The 16,078-nt window shown below is 45.0% G+C and overlaps 1 protein-coding gene across 1 annotated transcript in view; it reads left to right on the top strand.

Annotated features, from left to right (window-relative positions):
• Window positions 1–13,701: 13,701 nt before the first annotated feature.
• Window positions 13,702–16,078, top strand: part of LOC120843754 (fibrinogen-like protein 1) — a 32,659-nt gene continuing 30,282 nt past the window's right edge. The window contains exon 1 of the mRNA XM_042289717.1: window positions 13,702–13,861. Within this exon, the coding sequence (XP_042145651.1) occupies window positions 13,702–13,861 (160 nt within the window). The remainder of the gene's footprint in view (window positions 13,862–16,078) is intronic.

Raw genomic sequence — 16,078 nt, 5'->3', positions numbered from 1 at the left:
TCGGAGGGCGGCGTTCTCGACTATAACAGACTCAATCTTTTCCTTGAATTCTTCAAAGTCCTTATTGATGAAGTTCATCCCATCGTTTATTCCCTTCAGCTCTGTATGAATGTCTCGAAGTTCATTGCGGAGATCCCTTTCTAATGTTTCTCTCATTATCCTACATTCTTTTTTAAATTCTTCTTTCAGTTCAGTCATTAATTTTGTCATATCTTTCGCCATGACAAGACCCGAAGAAAGACAGACACACGTAAACAATACCGTTAAAAGCAAGCAAGGCAGCAGCAGCAGCAGCAGCAACAATAGTACAAGTCAAAAAGAGAAGTACAGTTACTAACCTGCAGAAATTTACAAGTCTTTTAGATGATGCCGTTTGCCACCGCCGCTGCTGCCAAGTGAAAACGCAGAGGAGATGATCCCGTGCTTTTGTAGGGTCCCGCTGGTGGTGTCGACGCTGGTGGACCAATCAGCCGGACTGTCGTTGTCTGCAGTGGCGCTGTGGTCAGGCCGCGGATGATAGGGCTGAGCGTGCAGGCTTGAGAATGTGCCGATGCAGCGAAAACTGCTCCCGCACTGGCGATGCTGCCGTGATCTGCAGAAATTTGCAAGTCTTTTAGATGATGCCGTTTATGATGCCGTCAAACGTTTACGGAACCCGCGAACTTCGGGTTATCCTGTGGTAGCAGCCTGCTGTTTGTAGGTGAGCAACGGCTTTGTGACGTAGCTGGCGTAGCACTGAACAAACCATCCCGAAGTGCTACATCAAGAGGCCATTTTGTTCTGCTTTGTCTATTGAATAACGCTGCCATGAGAAAGACATACAGTTCGCGTGCTTCGTGTGTTTGCTGAGCTCTGTACATAATTTCCACGTCGCTTCCAAGTCGTACCAGGGCAGGGTGTAAGATAGACAGGTGGGGAAACGGCCCATAGAAACCTACCGCAGCGCCGTGACCGGATTGTGTACTCGTCTGCTTGCGAGTACCCCCGATTTGCGACAGATGGGGCTGCGGCGAGAAGAAAAAAATTGGAATCGAATTTGCAAGGAACTCTATGGGAGAGTGCGCAAAATACACCGAGAGCACGACAGTCCTCCATTGAAAATCCACGAGAAATCATCTACTTCAGTTTAGCCGGTCGCCACCGTTCGCTCACCCGGAATGAGAGTTCGTGGTGCTCCACATAGATGGCGCCACAGAAAAAGTGAAAACCGAGGGGTACACAATCCGGGCGCTCATTTGGCTTTCGTTTCCCCACCTGTCTATCTTACACCCTGCACCAGGGCAACATGCTCATGGCTGTAGAACCTCGGCTTCACTCGCACATAACGTGAAGCAAACTGTACACACCAACTCGAGGCTCAGACGTCTCGCCGCTGATATAGCGCTGCTGTCGGCGCGGCAAGCGGAAACGCTTCATTTTGCGCCTTTCTCATTTCTGCGCACGCGCAATGCCCACGCATGATGTGGGAAAACGCGGGCTTTTATGTAAGCAGCAAGGCGGCTGTCATTCCCTTCCCTTTTTAACACTGTTTCAGAAGTAAACACTCCTTTCATGCCAAGAAAATTATCGTATAATTCATTTTTATGGTCCGAGTTTGACCCTACAAATGCAATTTTAATCGCCTTTGAAACGAGCCATACTACGTTATAGTTTGCAATATTCAAGCCGGTATCCTTATTTTTTGTTCCTTATTCATGGTGGTCCTGCAGCGCATTCAGGCATTATTACAAGGGACAATAAACAGGCGATACATTTCAGCATCTGCGGCACAAGCAATTTGTTAAGACAAGTCATTCGTGTCCCTAAAGGATTTTACAAAAACGAATTTTCGCCCAGTTTCGTTCTGGTACGAAGTTACCTTTTTATGCATCTGATCTTTTCTTTTTGGATATATAGTTTCGTGGTGAAAATAGGATAAATAATTAATGCGTGTTGTAGTATGATAGATACTGTATAAAAGCTTCAATGGCTAATGTTTTCGTCGTTGTGCCAATGGTCGTACATAGTAAGGTAGGGTGAGCTCCTTAAGAGTTCTGGCGGACTTTGTTACAAAGTTCAATTGCTCTTCCTGCCTTCATTGCAAAGTCGTCAATATGAAATTTCTAGGTGCAGTCAGCTGATGACGTGACAGTTAGATATTTAACTGCTTGGGTCTTTGGTACAACCTCAGTTTTCAGCTTATAAGAAGTTTCAATTTTCTTTTACGGGAAGAACTAACAAGGACACATCTTACAGCGAAACTGTATATAACTCTTTGGTCAGATATGTCGTGCCGGCTTTCTCAAGGAAAAGAAAAAATCCTTCAGCGATTGAAGCGATAGTGATAAGGCGCTCCTGATTACAATGCGAAGCACAATTCATCACCGCATCCGCTTCTCGGTAAAGATTACTGTTGCGCAAGCTGGCTCGGTGACGGCTGATTGCGACGTTGGGTGTAAGTCACTAGCCTTTCATACGTGAAAAAACTTTGGTGCAGTGCATTTCCTTTTTTTTTTTATTCAATCTTTTGGTATAGTCCAGCTGGCCAATGTTGAAGGTGATACCACAGCTTCGCTGGCCCATCACGTTCGCAGCGTGGAATGGAGGCCCGACGTTTTTTTTACTTTGTCCTCCGTGTTCCAGTTTTTGCTCCATTGCTCTATTCGATTCTGGTCAGCCTGTAAGCCTGTGGGACTTGTATCGTCTGCTATACATCTGTAAACGACACAATCATCTTCAAACAATCATACTTTCGAAATCAGGCCATAATAAATGTCATTAGCAACTATAAAATTCACAACGGTTCCAAAAATAGAGCCTTGAGGAACGCCAGATGTAACCACAATAAAGTTAGGTTGTCATCATTCAAAGTTACACATAAACGAGATGGTGATAGATATGCTTTTATCTACTTAAGTATGACGGCGTTAAGGTTTAGGAGCTTTAATCTGTCTAATAACACTGAGAGTGATAGTGTGTCAAATGCTTTTTTTTTAAATCTAAAACAGACAGTCAATCTGTCTGCCTCCTTCAATATCCGTAACCAAATCGTGAGTTAGCTCGGTCAGTTATGTAGTGGAGGAATACCACTTTCGAAACCCCTCTAATTACTAAAAAAAAATGGTGAAAGATAAAGTGATTTATGATGTTTGAGTATAAAATATGGCTCAGTATTTCACAATATATTAGACATTAGTGAAAACGGTCTGTAATTTACAAGTTGTCGCTTAGAGGGCCTAATAGATAAATTATAAATTACAGGCCGTTTTCACTAACATCTAATATATTGTGAAATACTGAACCCTATTCTATTCTTGTGCACAGGCACCATGTGCGCCGATTTTCGGTCGTCTGGAAAAAAAGCATTATTTGACGATTTATTAGATATTGTAAAAGAGCATGGTGCAGTTGCGTCTGCACAACGTTTTATTATTCTCGTAGAGATCCCATCTGGGCCTAATGCTTCAGCTTCATCAATAATTTTTAGAAGCCGCAACAACCCTCCTACGCCAAGTAAAATTGGTGAAATCACGCTGAACGAGTTCGAGCATCTATCATAGGTTACATTATCACTAAGCATAAAAACTGACTCAAAATATGTATTGAAGGCTTCTGTTTTTTTTTTTTTTTTATCATCGGGAATTGTTCCGTTACTAACCACGACAACTGCTATACCTCGCTGATCATTGCCGCAGCGCCTCATATTTCCAAAACCGTTTGTTTGTAATTTTTATCCCGTCCTTCAGCCGTTGTAATTAATCTTCTTTTGCTTGCCTTGCTGTAATCATATACTGAAACGTGACTTCTTTTAGCTTATCTATGTTTTATGCCGAGCTGTTTTTTTTATACCGCGCGCACACACGCTTTCGCTTATTTTTCAAACAGAGCAGGCTACGGGTGATTCACGGTTTCTTTTTCTTTTTTTTTTAGATCCGATGAGTTTGTGCAAGGAATGTATATTTTTGTTAAAGTGAGAAGTATCTGTTTAAATAAAATCACTGCACCATACATACTCACTGTTTCCGCTAGACTCTCAAACGAGATGCAATGATAATGTAGCTCGCAACACATCCCTTCATAATCTCCCCTTTCGTAAAACAGCACCTTTCTATTTGTACTAACCTTTTTTGCCGGAAATCCGGAAGCCAAGGGTCGAAACAACAGCACTGGGGTCATTAATACCAGGAATGACATAGGTTTTTTTTAACAGTTAGGTAATTACAAAAGAACAAGTCAAGTGTGTTTGAGTTGAGTGCAGGTCAAAAAACGTGTTGCGTAAAAGCAAAGCTGTCCACCATGCACTTAAGGTCAAGTTTCAACCGACTCATTGTTCTTCTTATACAGTGTTCATGGCTCCGTGTCTTACCTGGTAGATAAAAATCTCCACTAACCATGACACGATCATTAAAAACTGCTAGATACTAGGTTGTGAAGCACATCATTAGTATAAAGATCAGAGTTAGAGGGTGTGTAGAACAATCCCTCAATGAAATGATTATTATCATGCAAAGCAACACTATACCACAGGAATTAAACAGTATTCCCTAGGACATGTAGTTGATAGCTTCCAAGGAGATACGCACCAATATAACCCCCCCCCCTTTCTTTTTGTGAAAGCTCCTCTCCCTCTTTTTTATAGGCGTTAAATGAGCTAGGGAATAAAATAACTCGTAATCTGATATAGAACCATCTAACAATGACTGTTCCAAGGACTATATCAGCTTGCACAGAGGTAATCAATCCTGACAAATCTTCTAATTTATTCTTTGCACTTGTGCAGTTCAATACCATCACTATTACATTTCAATACACAATACCATCACTATTACGCTTCAAAGCGACAACTTCCTCGTTTTCAGTATCCAAAGTGAACAGGCTACTATTGATTAAAAGTTTCTGATAAGTTACATATTCCATATTGTTTCGATCCTACTTTTAGTTTTCCCGTATGCCCAAAGATGACGGCGATTTCCCGTACTTCCATAAAGTAGTCATCAGAAGAAAAAAAAACAGTGCCTTTTAGCTTGTACGCGCTCCGCATGACTTCAGTTTTTGCGTTACGAAAAGGAAATCCTATAAGTACATGCCGAGTTTTTCCTTCTCGTTTCCCAAGGCGATATTTTTTTTTGAATGGAAGATACCTTTACACTTAGTCATTTTTCAAAAAAAAAAAAAGCCTATGATCAGGTTTTTGTTTTGGCTGAGCGTGGGTATCAAACACGCCCTAATCCGGTACGTACACTATTAGATTAGTTTGTTTGTTGTTATTATCTAAGCTATCAATTCTGGCGCTCAAATTCAAGCTTTGGTTACTGACCCAAGCAGCACAGTGTTGGCCAAGCATTGGCCGATGGCTGGCAATGGTCCTTTGGCCAGTGGCCAGACAGCGGCCAGCCGTTGGCCGATGACCGGCCTTTCTCTGGCCATTGGCTAATGGCCACTGGCCATCAGCCATCGGCCAAACATTGGCCGATGAATGACCACTCTTTGGCCATTGGCCACAAGACCATCCCCAGCCATTGGCCATTGCTTGGCCAAAATCCATGCTGCTTGGGAACAAAATCCAAAATTATTTCTACTTTATTTCAATAGATGAGAGCCTCACATTAGTTTGCGTAATTTACAGCTCTAATATCTTTTTGATAGTGTTTAGGCTCACTTCAGGGCCTCTTGGCAATCGAGGATGGCCTTCATCTACTTTTTGTAGGAGAACCGGGATTTTTCTCTGCATCACCGCTGAGTAAAATGATAAGCATACAGAGCAAATAAAAACAGTCAGTAACAAACTCACAAAACCATCCCGGGCGGGCTGCACCACAAGGCAAACATAATTGCTTTTTACTCTAGAATACCAATGTTTTTTTACCAATCTGGAATCCGCGCATATAAGAGCGTGGCCGCGTGCCTTAGGTGCTATCTTGAGACGTCGAAGGCAGCTTCGATCGATGTCGATGATAATCGCACTTCGCGTGGAAACACCAGTGGAACCAACAAAGACATAGTTTAATATGTATAAGCCGAGAATATAATTCTATCAAATGCATGAAGACCTATATAAATTTCTTTTGAACTCAGTGACTCCTACGAGTACTACACCAATTCATGTTTAAAACAAAGTCGCGCGCGCCTCGCGGCACAAACGGCGCCCGCGCCTGCGCGATAGCGTGTAGGCAGAAAACCACGGTGTCCTATGCAAAAAAAGAAAAAAAATTGGAGGCGTTGTTGACACAGTGTGGTTTCGCGGTCTTCACGTTTCATGCCTGGTTATCAATGAATGTGCGTTACCAAAGAGATGTCTGACTATCTGAGTGGCCCAAGTGGGGCAGAAAAAGTGCGAGACAAAGCGAAGTTCTGCCTAAATAGTGCTACGCCTGGCGACCCGTGCTGCGTGCACGCCACAGAATGGACCCTATCGAGTCGAAGGTAGCCAGGCGTCACTATCGTGGACATCACATTGTATCTTTTGCTTACGCCGAGTCAAGTTATCCCGGAAACCCTGAAGATCTCCACGTCCTTGGAGGCTTACAATTTGTTTCAGGTAAGCATAGCGGCAGTGTAGAGTGCTTGCCAAATTCAGCTGGTGCCAGTCGAGCGCAACTTCGAGTCAGGGACTCAGACTGGGGACGAGGAATGCGTTATTTTATTCCGTGCTACGAAGTGGGATTTGTAATATCTACGTCCAAAAATAGCAAATCTAGCCAAGTGTGCGCGGCATTTCGTACATCTGGGGCTATAATTTTTCTGTTACCCGGCCCGCGTTTCGTGGTCGCTGTAACCCCTACCGCTGGGAATTACGTCTTTGGTCTTCGTTTTGTTTGTTTTTTCCCCTTAATTTCTTCCAGGTTTGAAACAGCACTTGCTGTACCGCTGCGAGTTTTACACGCACAAGCGCGGTCCTTGATCTTGACTTGCATTTCTTTTTTTGTATTTACGTTTCTCGGAGCCATTTGAGTCGGGAACGTTCTGCATTTAGCGCCCATCTGTAGGGTTGAAGTGCCCCCAGCGATTCAAAACAATTTGGTAGTTCATGCAGCTTTTCATTCTCAGAGATATTGCTTACTTGATCGCGCATTGCGCTCCTGGTGCACTGTACAGACCGTGATTCTCAGTCTGCCAAGTTTAGGGTGACCAAAGTCACCAGGCTTGATCTGTAATGAACCGTAAAAATCGACGCCTGCACGTATCAATCTAAACTTTTCGTGAAAGGTGTATTTCACACGTCGGTTTTTCTTGTAAAATTACAAAGCGTAGCTCTCTTGCTGTAAAAACTAGGGCCAAGAAACTTGTCTGGATCTACGGTGAGCGACCACGCAGACGACAGGGGTCCAGTAGCGGGGTGTGTTTGGCGTTCGCAGTGATAGATGGTGCTACCTCCTTATTGCGACAGCTCTCGATTACCGTGGTTTATTAAAGTGAACACACTCTTTTTCAAATACACCTTTGGCTAAAATATAAACGCAAAAAATAAGAGCAAAACTAAAAAAAAAAAAAACGCGTCTGCATAACAACGGCACGTTTGCTGCCACCGGATTCCGTCTGCGTGTCGCCTGCTTTCATTCGCTGGCCGGGTACACCTTCGAATGCTGCTCCCGACGCCATCTATCAATGCAAACGCCAAACACACCCCGCCACTCAACCTGGTCTCTTGCGTAACCACCCGCTTTAGACCCCGGCAAGTTTCTTGGCTTTATTTTTTAGAGAAAGACAGCTACGCTTTGTAATTTTACAAGAAAAATCCGACCTGTGAAATACAAAGTTCGACGTGAGCACGTTGGTGAAGTTAAATATAAACAGAAAACATGAACATAGTGACGGACAGAACACCTTTGACGAAACGTTTAGATTGCTACGTGCAGGCGTCGATTTTTACGGTCCATTTTAGGTCCAGCCTGGTGACTTGGGTCACCTTACATTTCTCCTACAGCTGAAAGGCTGTGATCAATATTTTTCAAGCTGCCGAAAAGTGTGCTTGTGTGAAGGACCCACTGAGGTGGCATTCTGTGCACGTAGTTAAAATAAAGAACCAACGTTATATGTGCGGTGCGTCATGCAACACACAAACCCTGCACATGTGCATACTACGCAGGCACAACACGCTTGCCAAACACTTGCCAGTGCACGGCTGGTCTCGATATTTTCCTCAAACATAGGCTGCCATAGCCAGTATGGACATTGCAAAATAACTGGTAATCTAAAAATATTATACTATTTGTAAAGATTTCGTCAAAAACACATGTATTGGTCTTGCACTGTTTTCAAGACCACGCGGAGGACGTCAGACGCAGGCAGCCTGACGGACACGACGCGCGCTTCTTTCGTGCAAATGTGAGACCGTCGAAAAGGGCAACTGGCCTGCTTCATAATGCTTGGGTGTGCTTCGACAACCCGTTAGGAAGGGCACACTTTGGCCATTGCACATCTAAAAGTGGCTATGTTGGGTGTGATAGTAAATAGATACAAAACATACCAGCGATGGAGCATACCTATTTCGTGGCACTCTTGGTCCATGCACAAGGTTGGGAGGTGAATGACGAGGGCTCTTGAGACATTCTTGAAGTGTGCTCAACACTAAAGAATACTGCTGCAATGTATATCTAAACCTCACCCAGAATGGAAAAAAAAAAGTATTGTTTATTTATATCTGATGCTTGGGATCAATGTTAACAGTGCTAAGGTTGCGAAGTGATTTAATTCACATGGTTGCCTCTTAATTTTTAGTGCTATCACTTTTTTTTAAAGATAGAGCATTACAACTTCTGAGTAGAGCTCTGAATAAACACGGTTTACGGAGAATATCCACTCATGATTAAGAAATAAATTGAAAGAGCAAAGAAGGACGTGGCTGTGCGATGCTAAATATCCAGGTATTCCACCACTATCCACAAAAAAAGTGTGGATAGGGGTCAGGTGGAAATATGGCGTACTGCTGGTGCGCACTGATTCTGATCCGAGCTTCCAGATTAGAAGGCGATGTTTAACGTCGTGAATGCCAACCAATACTTGCGTAATAGGTAATAATAATAAAAAATAAATGTCATAATTCAACAATTCTGACGGGACTATGCAAACCATAGTACACTGCGTACTCAACGAGATCAAGCAATTTAAAATGAATCGGACCAGTATACTATAACCGTACTAATGAAAAAAAAAACACCTAGGGCAACGGGCAAAAACGACGGACACTGAAAGGTTTCACCCTTTAGTATCACATTTTAAATGCCTCATCATTTAGCGACACATACACCCTTTAGTCTATGTGTTATTTTACCAGCACTCTCGAGGTGTTTGTAATGCTTAATATTCACCAACTCGTTTGCGACCTTATTTTCAGTTAATAATGTACTATGCATGTTGCACTGTCGTCTGAAAAAAAGAAAGTGGTTTTGCGAAATCTTTATAAACTCCGCAAAATATCATTGTTGAAAGATTTGGTTGTCCGAAAAAAATCCTCGAAACCCTTGAAACATGTAATTTTGGATAAAGTAACAATGGGCCATTGTGTATACTCCCTGGCTGATTGATGTTATGACAACTGTATTTCCGAATCTAGCCTCTTCGATGTCTGGTTCTTCGGTTCTACTTCAATCGATAGGCGGCTTGCGCCATTAAGCGATGCCTGTTTTAATGCTGTGCCCGTGATGTTTTCAGTTGCTTGATGTCTTTGGGCATTTTCCCCCAGATATCACTAGATTTTGAAGGTGACATGGTCCACTAACCAGGAAACAAACATCTACAAAATGCCACAAAATAAAAAAAAAAACACAAATAAATGTCAATGACATTATCATTTGGTGACACTGGGGTATGGGCTGTTGCAGATTTAGCATAACAGTACAATCCCCCCAATAACGAGACCCTCTGATCACTAAGTTTTGCGTTTTTTTTTTCTTTCTACATCGTTGCCTCTGCTAAAGTAGAAAGGGTAGAGGGCTTTGTGGGAGGAATTTCTTGTGCGATTCACGAACTGCTACAGACTCTAATAGGCTAGGGATTGTCCTGACATTTTAAGGCATCAAAGGTGTACACAACTCACCAGACGTTTACAAAACACGCGAACTGCGGTTTATACTGTGGTAGCGGTGTCGTGGTTGTAGTTAAGCAAAGGCTTTGTGACGTAGCTGAAGTAGCACTCAACAAACCATCCTGAAGTGCTAGGTCAAAGAGCCGCTGTTCCGCGTCCTCTAACAGATAACGCTGCCATGAGAAAAACATACATTTCGCGTGCTTCGTATAAGTTCGGAGAGCTTTGTGCATGTTTTCCACATCGCTTCCAAGTTGTACCAGGGCAACATGCTCATAGCTGTATCGCCTCGGTTTCGCTCGCAGATAACGTCAAATAAACTGTATACACCAACTCGAGTGTCACACGTCGCGCCGCTGATATAATGTAGCTGTCGGCAGGGCGAGCGCACATGCTTCATTCGCGCGAATCTGATTTCTGTGCACGCACACCGAAATGCTGCGGCAATCCAAGGCAGCAATCTGGGCTCCGCACACGCGCAGTACGGAACTCGCAACGATAACGCAGACTGCTTGCGTTGGGTCGTATACAAAATGCTGAAACTCACTTCTAAACGCAAGCACTAAACCTTTGCGTTGGTGTCGCGGCCATACGATCCACTGTTTAGCATAGTTCGGTACGACTTGCAAAAGGTTAATTCCAAACGTACATACTTGAAATAGAGCACACGAATGCACTTTGGCGAAAAGTTATATCCCTTTTTTCTTTACTCAGTAGCGGTGAAATTTTAGAAATAGAGTAAGAACGACTGCCGTGCATTTATATCGAATGTTTGTTGTCGGCACACTGGTTTGCGATTGCGCCCAAGTGGACATCTGTCATATATTTCGTTCAAACCATTACTTATCGCGATTGTCCTGCTTGTTGCCAGCCTCTATAATGACGTTGTCGGCGTTTTTAGCTTCAGCAGGGGCTTTTCAAAAAGTCCTAGACTTCTGGTGCTCCCATCAAAGCTTTGTTGTTACCAGAGACGCAGGTAACGAAATACCGATCGCTCGTTTCGCCAACGGTAGGGGCGCGCATGAATACTAGAGTAACTGTCTAGGCTCTGCTTGCGGAGCATATACAGTTACTCTAATGAATACTAGCGACGACATCGACTCTTGTACTCCCCGGTATCGCACCGGTTTTGTACAGGAGTTTGCTGGATCTCTATGAAAGGGACCCTCCAGCGATATTTGGGCTTTTGCCTTTTTTATATTATTACCTCATAATGGCTTTGGGCTACTCAGAAGACAAGTGCCACAAGCTATTAGCGCGTCATATTTTAATTAGGTAACAAAAAACCGCTGAGCGTCTTGTGGCGCCACAGTGTGTGGAAAACGCGCGGCTGATGGCGTTATTGGTATACCATTTCAGGATTGGCAATATTGGCTTAAGCCGTGCGATTTTTATTATGCAAATAAACCATCGTCATTCCTTAATTTTTTTTTTTTTTTTTTTGAGGTGAGAAAATTAGATTAGGGGGAAAAGTTGTTTTAAATGTGCAAAAACAAGCGAAAAAAAAAAAAATTACACGCCCGCTTTGCTGTGGCGGAATCAGTCAACCCAGCGAACTGGAGCGCGGCGCACTAGCGTATTAAAAGTGTACGGAAACGAAATTTTATGCTCATTTTATTGCTTAGGTATAAATATACCCCGTAGCATCAGCACCAAACGACACGCCGCTGCCCTGTCTTTCGTCTTTAAACGCAAGAAATGCATTTCTAAAATGAATAAAATGATTTTCCCTTCGCATCTGGTGATTGGGGTGCCGAAGCTTTGTTCGGGGATCGTGACCTGTTGCTCCTCCCGCAGTGGCGCCACCCTCGGCAGGACACTGCACTCCCTAGCCGTCAACGCAATCACGTTGCCTCGCGCGGCCCTCGATAATTGTTTTGGTACCGCCTAGTTGTTTCCGTGTGTATTCATCACGTTTGCGTGCAGGATGCCGCGCTATTGCGTGGCAGAGGGCTGCGGCAGCAGCGTGTTGAACTGCGAGACGCCGACACGCGGGTTTCCGAACGATGAGAAATTCCGAAGCGTGTGGATTCGTCTTGCGCGCCCGTTGTTTTCTGGGGCGCCGTACAAAATCGATCGCCTGTACGGTGACCATTTTCTCGATGAGGACTACGAAGGGCGACCAATTGTTTTCAGGAGCCTAGGTCTTCCTACAAAGAATCTTTGGTTGCTACCAGGGGTCGTGCCGACTATTGTTTATTCCAAGAAAACTAGAAGAGCTAAGCGAACAACGCAAAATCGAACCAAACTGGTAAGAGAGCACACTGTTAATAAAACTGGCGCATACCTCCAAGTTGGGCAATCATTATTAAATGCGAGGCATTTCTTGGCGTTCAGATTTTGCGGGCGCACGGTCGGTCTGTCGGACGGTTCGTACGGTTCTAGCCGGATGGCTAGAACCGTACGATGGACCTCTCAGTTTTGACTGTAACAAAAGTTTTGACTGTAACAACTGTAACTGTAACAAGAGAGGAAAGAAGCCCCAACCCACATTGACGCTGTGATAAAATTGCATACCACGAAGGACTTTAGGCGCAATTATTTGCCGCTTACCGATTGACTGGGCCCGAGTTGGAAATAAAACGCTTACGCGGATTTTACTTTGGATTCCCGCGTCGCATCGTAGTAACGTCTTGAATGTTAAGGCCCCGCTTCAACCACTCGGTGCTCCTTAAACTTCGAACACCAGCAAACACACGGCCACCATTAAAACGGCGCAAAGGCCATTCCTCAGATGAAGATATTGGTCAAAATGGCTAGACTGAATATCGGAAAAAGTCTGTTACGCACAGAAATAGCGCTTCGATCCTGCGCTTTTCTTTTGGGCGGGACTGGTCTAGGCGTTGGCAAAGAACACACAGAAACAACGATCACCGTGACGATGTCCTTTGGCGCGGCTTGATTAGTTTCTTTGGATCCTAGCTTCGGCTGCGTTCGGACTTCAAGGGAAGCGGATTATAGACCGTTTTTTTGTGTTGCGGTTCCCATATGACGTACTTCGATTAGGCGACACATTTATTTTTTCAGCAGAAATATAATAAACAAGTAAAGCCATGAAAAAAAAAAAAACAACTATCGGCACGTACAGCTTGCATTCTAGCGACTTCCAATAGGCAAATAAAGTGATCTGCTATTTTGCTCAAAATCAGCTGCTTCGAAGTCAACATGGCTTACGTCACGAAAAAAAAAGTGGTCTATATTTTTGCAAAAATCACCTTCTGCGCGCTTTCATCTGAGTCAGCTGGGCTGTGGTAGGCCTTCTGAGCATGCGCTGTAGCTCTCTTGTGCGGTACATGAGACGCTGCGCATGCGTCCACAGTTCCGTGACTCCGCACTTATCATCCGGGTGATAAGCCCTTGACAGGTGTATAGACCTTTCCAACACTCGCGCTCTGGGCGCTGACATCTTTGTCTACTGGCCTGTGGAACGCGTTCTGAGAGTGCGCAGTATCTTCCACGATGCGTTTTAAGATCACAGCCGGTGCGCACTCGGAGCCGCTGCCTTGTCTACAGTTGAAAACGTTAGTAATCCGCTGAAACTTTCCATTGTGTCGTAACAATACGTACATGAGCAAACGGTATTCTTCAAGTAGATTTTTTTTTTAGATCTGACTTGTGTGCATTTTATTTATTACTATTTAACTCCGCAAGCTATATAAGACGCGAGAAACCGGGCCAAAGAGCGTTGGTTACGACTTATGAGAACCTCCGATCCGCTGACTAAAGATCTCAACATGTTCGTAGCAGCACTCTTTCTGCCGGTTGTAGCCGGGAAGCTCTTTATGGAAAGCAGCCTTCATAGCTTTCCGAAAATAACTGAAAGAAGCGGATATGTAAAAACCTGCAATATGAGCAAACGTAAGACAATTTTTTTTAAATTTAACCACGTAGAACGAACAGTGTTTAATCGGCAGCTCTGCGGTTGGTTCTAGCGTCACGTCGGGCATTATGTCTCCGGTAGCACACATTATAGCGCCGATATCGGCGTCGGATTTGAAAGATTGGGCGAGTATCTAGCGGACTGAACGTTTTTCTTTCATGATGACTTTCGTTTTTGCAGTCGAGGATTGCGCTGTGATCATACTCCGTTCACCTTCAAGCTGAGACTACAACCAGAGTTACAATCGCAAGCAAGAACGCGCTCCTGGCTTTGAGACATGGGTTTCTAGCGCGAGAACTCGGGCAGAGCCTTTCAAATCTATGGTCTCCTGCTCTCATACTTCCGGCACTGGCTGCAGTCTCCACTAAAGTGTGAACAGAATATATACACCATTCACCCTTAAGCTGAGACTAGAAGCTTTGCCTTCAGCGCTATCTCGCTGGCTTCCACAGTGCTTTGGTTGCGCAAGTCTGCGTGTTCACATTTGTGTTAGTAAGGGGAGAAAGCTCGCGCTGAATACCGAGCTTCTAGCCCACGCTTGAGGGGCCCTGCAATCCTATTCGACCGTCTACATTTTTTGCGGTTTCTACGTCTCTTCTGGTTCGTGCAACCTAGCGGGCACGGAGAGATGAACTAAATATCAGTGCGTCATATTTTAACCGGACGACGTGAAAGCCTCCTCCACCTATATGCAGTGACGGACGCAGGTATGTCTTGAGGGGGGGGGGGGGGGGAGGGGGGGGTGCTGGTCAACGTATCATATGTTTAGGACCTGCCAACCCCTTTCCAGTTTCCACGCCCAAAATGTTTACAGATGCAGAATTCAAGAGGGGGGTCAGGACATCGGGACCCCCCCTCTGAATCCACCCCTCCCTATATCAGGGCACCCCGTGGTATTGAACGCGCGCGGCATGTGACGACATCGTGACGTTGTTGGTATACGCCTCGCAAGTGGGCTCATTTTCGTCTTCTGCGCATGAGAAAGGAAGTAGTGGTGACGTCATTACGCCGAGCCCTGATTGGCTGATCGCGACCCCCTATCTGAACGTCGTCTGCTCCTTTGCAACGTCGTCTGCTCGCAACGTCGTCTGCGTCTGTCTTACCTTTCCTGCGACTTTAGAAAGTGCAAGTCTTTACGAGCGAGCTCGACTTCGCCTTTCAGAGAGGGCAGACGAAATAACTCGAGCGGTACGTTGTTTTTGTCTAACAACTAGCAGACGCGCATCAAGGAGGGAAATCAAAGGACTCACTGGCGAGGTGTCCCGAGGCGCCGAGGTTTGTTTGCTAAGAACCGAGAGCGAGCGTGTTAGTGTCCGCAAGTTCCCTCCCAAATACTTTTTCCCTCCTTTAGTGTGCAGCGAGGCCCCGCATTCTTTAACGGCGTCGGCGGGTTGGCGCAGTTAACGTCGTTTGCTTTACGTCTGCTAGTCAAAGCGATGGCTGCTTTACCTTTCCTGCGTCTGTCGGAGATTCACCGCTTTTTCACCGGCGAGAGTCACCGTTGCTCGGGAAACAAAGAGATAACAAAAGGAAGAAATTGACCTCTTAATCTAAAATTGAGGTCAGCGATCAAGGTATAATACGAGAAGGGTGCACAAGGGTCGCGCGGGCATATTCCATTCAGAACACCAGCCGGTCGTGGGCAGACGGTCGCCGAGTCGGGGAGTGCCCGCTAGGCCTAACTGTCGAGGCCGAGCTCGCTTGTTCGCGTTCAGTGGAATCGTGACCGTTGGAGGTTTTCCTGGGGGGTTGTGGATTCAGCGTTCTTGTTCGTCGTGGTCTGTTTCAAGTACTTGTCACTTTTTTCTTGCTGCTTGAAGTCGGGACGCGTGAGAAGCGCACGTAGAAAAATAAACGTCCGTGGGTCGTCGCGACCGCGACGCTGTCGGCCATGCTGATTTGATCGTAAGATGTACGTAAGACAGCTTCGGAGCTGTCGTAGGATTTCGTCGTAACCTGCGCAAAACGTACGAAAATTTCGTTTCGTGAATAGGAATTTGTTCTTAAGTTTTGTCTTATGCACATTCTTGGCGTAAGATCGTTTCGTGAATCTGGCCTCTGCACTTCCGAAAGTCGCAGGAAAGGTAAGACAGACGCAGACGACGTTGCGAGCAGACGACGTTGCGAAGGAGCAGACGACGCTCAGATAGGGGGGCGCGATCAGCCAATCAGGGCTCGGCGTTCCGACGTCACCG

Source organism: Ixodes scapularis, unplaced genomic scaffold (assembly GCF_016920785.2).
Source record: "Ixodes scapularis isolate PalLabHiFi unplaced genomic scaffold, ASM1692078v2 PGA_scaffold13__105_contigs__length_92229423, whole genome shotgun sequence".
Lineage (NCBI taxonomy): Eukaryota > Metazoa > Arthropoda > Arachnida > Ixodida > Ixodidae > Ixodes > Ixodes scapularis.
Note: the sequence above shows the minus strand (reverse complement) of the source record. Positions and strands in the feature narration are given on the sequence as shown.